At 41.2% G+C, this 11,207-nt stretch overlaps 1 protein-coding gene across 3 annotated transcripts in view; it reads left to right on the top strand.

The window, feature by feature from the left end:
* ZNF571 (zinc finger protein 571) overlaps window positions 1-11,207 on the top strand; it is a 29,919-nt gene that overhangs the window by 8,037 nt on the left and 10,675 nt on the right. For all 3 annotated transcript variants that reach the window (XM_011952360.1, XM_011952361.1, XM_011952362.1), the window contains one exon: window positions 827-953. In XM_011952360.1, the coding sequence (XP_011807750.1) occupies window positions 827-953 (127 nt within the window). The remainder of the gene's footprint in view (window positions 1-826; window positions 954-11,207) is intronic.

Genomic DNA, 11,207 nt, shown 5'->3' with positions numbered 1-11,207 from the left:
AACTCGATGAATCTGAGTCTTCAAAAAATTCTTAGGTTATATTCAAATTTTATTTTCTAACCTAGGGATTTGGTAAACATTGGAAAAAATTCATCTTTTTAAAAGTCTTTAAAGGCAGAAGGGAGAGCAAGAACTTGTATTGATTGAGAGTATATTAGTTATTGAGGATTTGAAAGCCTAATCTGCTGTGCAGTTAAAATTTGCTGTGAAATAAATGCATGCAGTATTTTATTTAATCAAGAAACTGCAGGCCGGGCGCGGTGGCTCAAGCCTGTAATCCCAGCACTTTGGGAGGCCGAGACAGGCGGATCATGAGGTCAGGAGATCAAGACCATCCTGGCTAACACGGTGAAACCCTGTCTCTACTAAAAAATACAAAAAACTAGCCGGGCGAGGTGGCGGGGGCCTATAGTCCCAGCTACTGGGGAGGCTGAGGCAGGAGAATGGCGTGAACCTGGGAGGCGGAGCTTGCAGTGAGCTGAGATCCGGCCACTGCACTCCAGCCCGGGCGACAGAGCAAGACTTCGTCTCAAAAAAAAAAAAATAAAGAAACTGCATACATCTGGACATCTGGTGTTTTAAATTCTCAGACCTTTCTGGGTAATGGAATTGTTCTTTTGTACAAAGGAAGTTTTATCTGTGGCAATAGGAATGATAGAGAATCATGTTAATACTATGGTTTAGGCAACCAATTTCCTGTTGAAAACAACACAAAAAAGTAACACAAAAGTGTTACTTGCTTCCTTCAATTACCTCCTCCATTTTCTTCTCATTTCACTTCAGAATCATTGCTGTATTTTCACAAGTAATGGATTTGTTGTTTCAGTTGTTGGTGACTTTCAGGGATGTGGCTATTGACTTCTCTCAGGAGGAATGGGAATGCCTGGACCCTGCTCAGAGGGACTTGTACAGGGATGTGATGTTGGAGAACTACAGCAACCTGATCTCATTGGGTAAGATCATCCTACATAATATTCAGAATTTGTTCCCCATAATTTCTGCCTCATTCATTGTGAATTTCTGATCTCCATTCCCTGAGGAAAGGCTTACGTTTGAGTAGAAGTAGAAATGGACAGCTCCACTGTGTACCTTTTATCTCTTATCCTTTAGACTGTCACATCTTTCTCTGTCTCTTCCTGTCAGTGTCTCCCTTCTTTGATGGCCAATGGACTAGATTTGAATCTGGGAATCCCCTGGCATGACCATGTACCATTTCCTTTCTTTTAAGCTGATGTGCAGTCCCTAAGCCAAATGTATTTTCCTTACTAGAGCAAGGACAGGAGCCCTGGATGCTGATGAGAACCATGACAAGAAGACAGAGCTCAGGTGAATAAGGGCTGGTCAGTGTCAGCTGTTGCTAATAATACAGCTGATCTGTAGGTGGCAGCACTTTGACGTGTCTGCATGAAGCTCTCTTCAAAGGCCTATGGAAAGAAGGCTTGAGACATAGGGAGAGCAGGAAGATTATGTCTGTGAGTTCCCAGTGGAACCTCCCTCCCATCTCCCATTTGCCACTCTTCTGTTTTACATTCCATTTTTGTTTTAATAAGAGAGCTACCTTTGGTCTGGTCTCTTTTGAGGACAATGCTTTTATCTATTTTTCCAATTATGTTTTTTCCCAGTTGCTCTTTTATAGTTAAACTTGGATAAGTATCTCTAGCCAGCACATACCTGCTGAGACTTTGCTATCTTCATAGGTTAGGAGGACCAGGAATGATAGCTCTGGGGAGGTAACATTTGAATTGAGACCTGAATAAAGTTAGCTATAAATCAGGGGAATGTGTGTTCAGGCAGAGGGAAGAGAAGATCCTGAGAGAAACTGAGCTTCACTTGTTTGAGAATCAGCAAGAAGGCCAGTGTGGCCACTGAAAGTGGAAATTCGAGGTGAGGTCAGAGAAATAGGCAGAGATCAAATCATGTAGGACCTTGTTGGTTGTTGCAAGCGGTGAGATTTTATTCTAAGTGCAATCAGGAGCCCCTGGCTGATTTTTTTGCAGATAAGTAAAGGATCTTTGTTTAAAGGTCACTCTTGAGTGCTATGTGGACAGTCAGGATAAGAATGAAAGCAGGAAGACTAATGAGAGGACTACTTCAGAAGTTCACACTAGAAATAACAGTGACTTGGAATTGGGTTTAATATGTGGAGGTGATGAAAACAGGTAATATTTTGAAGGTAGATTTAATACCTTCATAATGGAGTTATTTTGAAGATTGGCAATAGAGGCCTCAGGGTTTGGAAGGCTGGAGAAGGAAGTCAAGAGTTATGTATTTGATAGGCTCATTAGATATCCGTGTGGTGAAGTTAGATAAGCATTTGGAAGCCTGTGGGTGGAGGGGATAGTCAGGACTGAAGAGATAAATACAGGATTAATCTCTGTACTGAGGAACTGAATGAGATTATGGAGTGAATCGGTTTAGATGGAAGGCAAGGTACAGTTCAAGGACTGAACCATGGGGTGTTCCAACATTCAGTCAGGAACAATCTAGCAAAGGAAATTGAGGACTAACCTGAGTAACCTGTGACCTAGGAAGAAGGAATGCAGTGTATTGGAAGCCAACTGACAAAAGGACAAAGCAGTTAACTCAGAGAGAGAACGCTAAGAGTTCAAGTAAGAGGAAGGCTGAAAACTGGCTATTGGATTTGGCAAGATGAAGGGTGTTGCTGACCCTGACAAGGTGGGTTTGGAAATGAGAGGAACAAAAACCTCATTGGAGAGTATTTAAAAGAGAGTGAGAAAGAAGTAAGTCAACAATAAAAACTAGAGTGGGACAGTGAATTAACTCACCAGGCACTGTCGAAGGCCCATTTGAGGAGCCCTCAAAGTTACAAATAGAGTTTACAAATATTTTAGAAGATTTTAAGAACACTGTAATAATTAGGGAAAAGAAATGTGATTACAGTTTGTATATGCGTATTATTTCAACTACAAAAATCCATGGAACAAATTTAGGAAGGAAATATGGCAAAATGTTAATTATGGTGGTAGGAGAGAAAGAAAAGCAAAAGGTATAGACAGGAAGCGTGCATACCTCTTGAGAAGTGTTACCACTCTCCTGATTCTGTAGTTCACCCTGCAGCTCCTGTCCACTGCAGCTCCTGTCCACTGCAGAGTGAACCACAGAATCAGGAGAGCTTTTTGTTTTGTTTTGTTTTCAAAGGAGAATCTTTAAAATGGTGGTAGTCTGGGCACAATGGCTCAAGCCTGTAATCCCAGCACTTTGGGAGGCTAAGGTGGGTGAATTGCTTGAGCCCAGGAGTTCAGGACCAGCCTGGGCAACACAGCAAAACCCCATCTCTACTTAAAATAAAAATTAGCAGGGCATTATGGCACATTCCTGTGGTCCTAGCTACTTTGGAGACTGAGGTGGGAGGGTCATTTGAGCCCCGAGGTGGAGGTTGCAGTGAACCATGATCACGCCACTGCATTTCAGCCTGGGCAGCAGCAAGACCATGTCAAAAAAAAAAAGAAAGAAAAGAAAAGGGAAAGGGAAAGGAAAGGAAAGGAGAGAAAGGGAAAGAAAGAAAGAGAGAAAGAAAGGAAGGAAGGAAGGAGAGGAAGTAAAGGAAAGAAAGGAAGAAAGCTGGAGGGGTGGTATAAAGGTAAATGATCTGGTAACTTAAGTGGTGGTGGTCAAAAGGATGGTTGCTTGAAATTGTGCTTTAAGAGGTGTTGTTATTGGTAATAACATCCTTTGACATTATGTATTATTATGTTAGTACAAGTTGTGCTAATCATTGTTGAAAAGAGACTATTATGAATTTGGCAATTGGGGGTAGGAAACATGATGTTTGGGAATGAAATGTTTAGACTATCAATAAATGGTCCTAATATTGTAGGAATAGTGAAAGATATAAATAAATTTTAGCTTACCTTTTTCCTAAGGGGGTCTCATGTTTTAAGGCTTCAGTGTTCTTTGGTGATGGATTTTAAGAATAGGCATATTTCAAAAATTTTAATTGAAGTGCTAGAATTATTGAAAAAAATTATGTGGATGTTTTTAGTTTTGGTATTTAAACATAGATGCTGATCACTTTTCAAAGTGTTACCGTGAAACTAATTCAAGTGTAATGGGTGTCTTAGTTCATATTGTGTTACTATCAAGGATACCCTAGGCTGGGTAATTTATAAAGACCAGAGGTTTATTTGGCTCGTGGTTCTGCAGGTTGTACAAGAAGCATGGCACCTCTGTCTGTTTGGCTTCTGGTGAGGACCTCAGGCCGCTTCCATTCATGATGGAAGGTGAAGGGGAGCCAGTGTGTACAGAGATCACATGGTGAGAGAGGGGAAAGGCGACAGGCTTTTTTTGTTTTAAACAGATCTCTTGAGAACTAGTAGAGCGAGAGCTCAGTCATCCTTGAGGGAGGGCATTAATCTGTTCTCTGGGGACCAGCCCCCATGACCCAAGCACCTCCCACCAAACCCCATCTCCCAAGACGCCATACTGGGAACTAAATTTCAAGATGAGATTTGGTGGGTACAAACCACATCCAAACCATAGCAGCTGGTATTTCATGTTGTATATCCATCAATATAGTTAGAGTATTGTCATGGCATGTCTGATAAATCAAATGTTGTGGAAAGAAAGTCAGGCTAACACCTACAAATACAAAATGAATTTTGGCTGAGGTTGAGTGTATAACCTAAAAATATGGGAATCAGTGAATAAATCCTGTAATGGTGAAGACTGCACCTATCGATAGAACATGTTAGAAATGTGCTACAGCATAGTATGTATCATGAGGATTGATGTCTGCTGATGAGTTCGAACAGTTCCTGTTAGGCCTCCAACTGTCAGCAGAAAAATAAAGCCTAAACCTCATAATATAGCTGGAGATCATTTAATATTACCTCCCTGTGGGGTTGCTAGTCAGTTAAATACTTTAACTCCTGTCGGAATAGCAATAATTATAGTAGCTAGTGCAAAATACATTCAGGTATCAATGTCTATTCCTGCTGTAAATATATTGTAGTCTCATACGATAAAGCTTATGAGCTAAATTGATATTATGGGTCATATTATTTCTATATAATCAAGTGGTTCTTTTTTTTCCAGAATAATAGGTAGCAATATGTGAGATGATTCCAAAACCTGGTAAAATAAGAATATACACTTTTGGATAGACAAAAAAATCAGAATAAATGTTGGTCTAAAAGTGGATCTCCTCCTCCAGCTAGATCAAAAAAAGTGTATTACGGTTATGGTCTGTCAGCAGTATGGTGATGCTGGTTGCTAGTACTGGGAGAGAGAGCAATAAAAGCACAGCTGCAATTAATAGTGGTGTCTGGTATTAGATTTGGCTGGTGGCTTTATATTTATAATTGTAATAAAATTAAAATCAGTAGCTCTTAAAATTGATGAAACACCTGCAAAATGTAATGAGAAAATGGTAAGATCTGCAGAGGCTTCTGCATGTACTAGATCAGGCCATCTTGAGTTATTTTATATGGTGAAAGGTAGGGGTCCTGTTTCGTTCTTCTGCACATGGCTAGCCAGTTATCCCAGCACCATTTATTGAATAGGGAATCCTTTCCCCATTGGTTAAGGCTCACCTGTTTTCCGGTGTCACAGTACTGCTGCTTCCTGTAGAAGGGGCCTCCTCCACAGGGCCTGTGTGATTGGGTGTTGTGCTGGTGTCAGCTGGTTGGGTTGGTCTGACCTCAGGCCCTGGGGGAAACGGTCAGGTGCCAGCAGAGTTGGAATGGGGCAAGTAGTTCCCCAGTTACCAGGCCCCTAGCTGGCCCACTGGACAGCCTGTGAGACCTGAAGGGGCTGGACTGCAGTCGTGCTAGCCCAGAGTTCAGGTGCTGGCTTTGCTGCGGGTAGGCGGGACAGGTTGGTTTCCAGGTCACTGGTCAAACTCTCATGCAGGGTCCTACAGAACGCTTAGGTGGTGGGAGCCCAAGGGAATATCAAGGTATGTGGGGTTTGGATTTTCAGAACGGCTCTGGGCTGCAGGTGAAATGTTCAGGTGGGGGCAGGGTGGCTGTGCTGCGGGCCTTTCACTGAAGAGGGCAGGACTCCTGCAATAGCGACTGGCAGCTGCGGGGCACGTGGCGCGCTTGCATTTCCCGCCTTTCCAAACAACGCCGAACTTCACTGTTGAGGGCATGCAGAGGTGCGAGTTGTTACCTGTTACCTCTGGGAATTTTGCCCCAGAGGAACACAGAACCGCAGGCCACCGCAGAGTTTAGGCGGAGGTGCCGTTGCTGCAGAGGTGCGGTTGCTGCGCTGGAAGACTGAGCTGGTGAGCCTTAGCCGCCTCAGAGGAGGTAGGGCAGGGGTTGCATGGTCTGCTATCTGGGAGGTTCCTGGGGAAATGCAAAGCCTGCCTGCAGAGTTCTTGTGGAGAAGGTCGCTATGCTGCAGAGCCCAGGCGGGAGCAGGGTGGAGCCGAGCCTTGCCTGGCGAGGAGGGGCTGGGCAGTCTGACCGCCCCTCAGCACTGTGACTTCAGCTTCCGCTGGGGTTATGGCAGCTGGCACCGAGCTGCCCAGGGATCCGGGGCTTGTGGTGCTCCACATGGGCTTGAGCAGTGCCTCTGCAAAAACTCTAGGCAGCTTTCTGTGTTGGTCTAGTGGCCCAGGGGTGGGATTGGCAGGTCCTCCTGTGCCCAGGATTGCAAAGGGCCATGTAGGAAGTGTGGTTCCCCCAGGGACACTCACTCTCACCGTTTAACCATGTTAGGGAGCTTCACCCACTCCATGCCAGTCCCAGGAAGGTGGCTGCCTGGCTTTTCTCCTCTCTATTCTCTGGGAGTCCCTTGGCGTCCGTGGTAAATCCTGACGTGGTCTTTTAGACCAGCGCTACCCCAACCTTTTTGGCACCAAGGACCGGTTTCACGGAACACAGTATTTCCTTCCGGCCGGGTGGAGCGGGGCGAGAGGGGAAGGGCGGACCGGTTTGGGGATGAAACTGTTCCACCTCAAATCATCAGGCATTAGATTCTCATAAGGAGCCCGCAACCTAGATCCGTTCTGTGCACAGTTTACTACAGGATTCGAGCTCCTGTGAGAATCTCAAGCTGCCGCTGATCTGAGCTCAGGTGGTGATGCTCACCCACTGCTCACCTCCTGCCGTGCTGCTCGGTTCCTCACAGGCTGCCAAACAATACGGGTCTGTGGCCCGGGGTTGGGGATCCATGTCTTAGATGATCCACTTAAAGAGACAGTATTTACTTGCGACTTTGTTTCCTCTCCCTGAGAGTGGTGCATACTAGCTGCTTCCAGTCAGCCATCTTGAGTGCCCCCTCTAGAGTTACATTTAAATTTACATTAAGATTAAAATTTGAGTAAATTTAAAGTTGAACTGAAATTCTGTTCTGAATAGCCAGCTGTCACCAGATTTTCACCTCTACTCATGGATCTTCTCCCTATTTTGCTACATATATGAGTCAGTCTGTGGGTAGCTTGTCTAGTTTTGGGTTTTTTAGCTAAAGTTCTCTTTGTAAAATTGTTGTTCGTTCATTATATAAAAGGTATAAAGGATTAGTTTTGCTTTTTTTGTCCTTAAAATTATTCTTTCATCTTTGGAATATGATACTTTTTCTGTAGCACCTGAAGAAATTCCTTTCTCCTATACCTTATGTTGTGAGTAAATGTTTTGGTCTAAATAAATATAATTGTTAGCTTCTGTTGATTTGGGGCTAGGTCTGGTTCAAAGTGGTCAAATCAATATGAAATCTTCCAGATGTAGGCTGAGTTTAATAAACACTTTGGTTTATTAAAGCATATAGTATGTTTACTTTGTTATGACTCATCTCCTCATATATAAATTTATATTAATTATAAATTTGGATATATTGAAATATTTGAGGAGGGTGATGGATGGGTGTGTGCGTACTTCATGGCCCTATTCAGTTAAGCTGTCTGGTCTTAATTTACTATGAAATTTTCCTTTTGCCTTAAATTTCATAAAGTTTGTTGTGGGTGGAATGTTCTTTAATTAGAAAATATAGCCCATTTCTTTCTGTCTTATAAGCTGCACCATGACCTAATGTTTTCATGTAAATACTTGTGTTTAATACCTTTTAAGGTTTTGCAGAAGATGATGGTGTATAGGCTGAATTAGCAAGAGATAGTGAGATGTATTGGGGTTTACTGATTACAAAAAAGGGATATAAGCACTGCCAAGTCCTTTGTGTTTTAAGCTGTTGCTGGTAGTACTCTGGTGAATAACTTTGTTAATTTAATTAAGTTTATGGCTATGCATAGTAGGATATTTCTTCTCAGTTTAGGTCTTAGCTATCATGTATTCAGAATATATTAAATCACTTTCATTGTTTATTTTTATATTAGCTGTAGCTTTTTATGACCTAGTTAAGGTATAACTTTGTTTATAATCTTAAACATGTTTTATGCTGAGTTTTATTAATTTGGGTTAGTCATATGACTGCAAGCATGAAATTTTACCAACCCTAAGGAAAATTAGTATAACTTAGTCAACCTTTGGTTAACTGCTTAATTTTTATCATTGCTGTTTTCTGTGGCTGTATTGGTAGAGTAAGGTTTTATGAGCTGCTAATTAGTGTGCTTGAAGCCTGCTCTTTTTGGTTTTTGTTGATCTAGAGGATATTCTCACTAGAATGCAGATAGTTGCAAGGGTTACTAAAAATGAATAAAGAGGTCAGGACTAAACCTATTTGTTTATAGAGTTATATGACATTGTGAGTGCCTTGCGTTGTGAATTAAGCTACATTAGCTTATATGTAGAAAATTCCCTCTCAAGAAGAAATGGTCAAGTGCTGTGTCAGTATTGGTGGATTTTTTAGTAAATTTAGTAAAAAAACAAACTTTTAACCCAGAAAACCCCATTTTTAATTTACTTTTTGGATTTTGATAAATTCTTTAGGAGTTGGGCTAAAACTTAGCTCTAGATGAACTTGTGTGTGTGTGTGTGTGTGTGTGTGTGTGTGTATGTATGCCTTACCTGTAGTTAATAAATACAAGATTTCCTGTTTTGAGGTTTGGCAAGAATAAAAGCCTTATATCCACAAGTAGTACAATAGCTTGAGATTGTGGAGTTAATTAATGTGAAATTGTGTGTACATGTTTGTGTCATGTTTTTTACTATGTTCACTGAACATGGAGTAATTAAACTTTATGGTTTCACTGTAGAGAAAGACTATTCAATTTCAGCTCAGCTATAGTTTGCTTTATTGTATCAAGTCCATGACAGCCATGCTGGATCATAACATTCCCTAAATTAAAAAATACCAAGTGTGTGACACCACCACAGTGATGTGTGATCATGGACTGGTTAGACATTAGTCCATCAAGATGTCTTATTAAAGAGGAATGAATGGGCAATCTTAAGTCCGTGACCGTGAAGTAAGAACCAGATGGCAGGCATAGTTTCATCCAAGTTTCATGGGCCCAGAACGAGAAGTGGGACACGTCTCAAGCAAGTTGCTGGTTTCTTGAAGCTTGATACTAAAGAAATCCTCTTGGCAGTAATAAGCTTGTTGTCAAGGATTGATTTGACTGAATGTACTGTGAATAATCAATAATTTCATGTCCTATGTAAAATAAAGGATTTAATGTTTTGAACAGTATTTGTATAGGTAAATCTGACATATGTGGGTATGCCATTCAATGTGTTAAGCACGGTTTGTAATTTCATGTATATGCTTATATGCATGGGGAGTGGATCTTAATGTGTGATTACACATGCATATACAATGTACAATCAAGCATAATAGTACTAGTACATTATTAGGAAAAGCACATAATGCATCCATAGAGTAGTTAGATTTTATGTTTATTTTCTCAGTACTGACATAGCATTTAACAGTAATTTTTCTCAAGAGTCAGGTTACAGTTTAAGTGGAATTTCAGCTTTAGAACCCTGAGACTTGAGGTTCTAGTTTTGTTATTTGAGGTGTTATATTGTTAGGTTAATAGAGTTATTTATAATTATGTGAATAATGGGTTATGATGAAGTGGAGGTGATTTTTGATTTTGAAAATTTAAAGGATTGGGTAATTTTTGAGGGTGAAGAGTTTGGACTTCTTCAGGAAGTTTCTATAGGTATAACAGCATTATATAGTTATGAAGGCTGATTCATGGTTGTGGCCAGTTGATCTTTATTTGTTGGTATCTTTATTGTTACTGAGATTACTCTGGGAAATTAGATAGCTAGGAGTGTAGCCAATAAAAGTGAGATAAGGAAGGAGAAGAAAATACTTTAATTAGAAGATGGTTATTGAAACTATCATTTGGAAGTGAGAAATGATTTTTAGAGTGACTTTTTCTAGTCAAATCTAGTAAAACTGGTGCTATGTTTTTGATTTGTTGAAAGGTTTAGGTATGGTGATAAACCATGAACAACTGTTGGGAAGGAACCTAGAAGGTTGGAAAATTTGTATATGTATGAGGATTCAAATTTAAGATTTTATGTTATTAGTTGAGTTCTAATGTTATAATGAAACTTAAGGTAGTTAAAGCATGAGCTAAGAGTTTTAGGTAGAATGGCAGAGTCATTTGAGGAATAGTTATGGGAATAATATTTTTGGAGATAAAAAAAATTCAGTGGGCCGGGCATGGTGGCTCACTCCTGTAATCCCAGCACTTTGGGAGGCCAAGGTGGGTGGATCACAAGGTCAGGAGATCGAGACCGTACTGGCTAACACGGTGAAACCCTGTCTCTACTAAAAAAAATACAAAAAATTAGCCAGGCGTGGTGGTGGGTGCCTGTAGTCCCAGCTACTCAGGAGGCTGAGGCAGGAGAATGGTGCGAACCGGGGAGGTGGAGTTGGCAGTGAGCTGAGATTGCACCACTGCACTCCAGCCCGGGTGACAGAGCAAGACTCTGTCTCAAAAAAAAAAAAAAAATTAGTGAAAATAATACTGATTGCAAGACATTTAATTGAACTAGCTAGGAGGGGGATTGTTTTTGTTGATTTGAGTTAAAGTTGAAAAGCAGAGTTGTCCCAGGATTGTAAAGAAAATAATTTGAGTACTATAGACAGCTCTTAGGGAGGTGACAATAAGCATGATTTAAAGGGCCCAGGTGTTGGCATACTGTGTTTGCGGTTTTAATAGTTAAATCTTTGGAGCAGAAGCCTTTAAGGAAGGGCATACCTATTAAGTGTAGGCTTCTGAAAATGAGTAAAGACATGGTAGGCCGGGCGCGGTGGCTCAAGCCTGTAATCCCAGCACTTTGGGAGGCCGAGACGGGCGGATCACGAGGTCAGGAGATCGAAACCAT

Source organism: Colobus angolensis, unplaced genomic scaffold (genome assembly GCF_000951035.1).
Source record: "Colobus angolensis palliatus isolate OR3802 unplaced genomic scaffold, Cang.pa_1.0 Scaffold34, whole genome shotgun sequence".
In the NCBI taxonomy this organism is placed as follows: domain Eukaryota; kingdom Metazoa; phylum Chordata; class Mammalia; order Primates; family Cercopithecidae; genus Colobus; species Colobus angolensis.
Note: the sequence above shows the minus strand (reverse complement) of the source record. Positions and strands in the feature narration are given on the sequence as shown.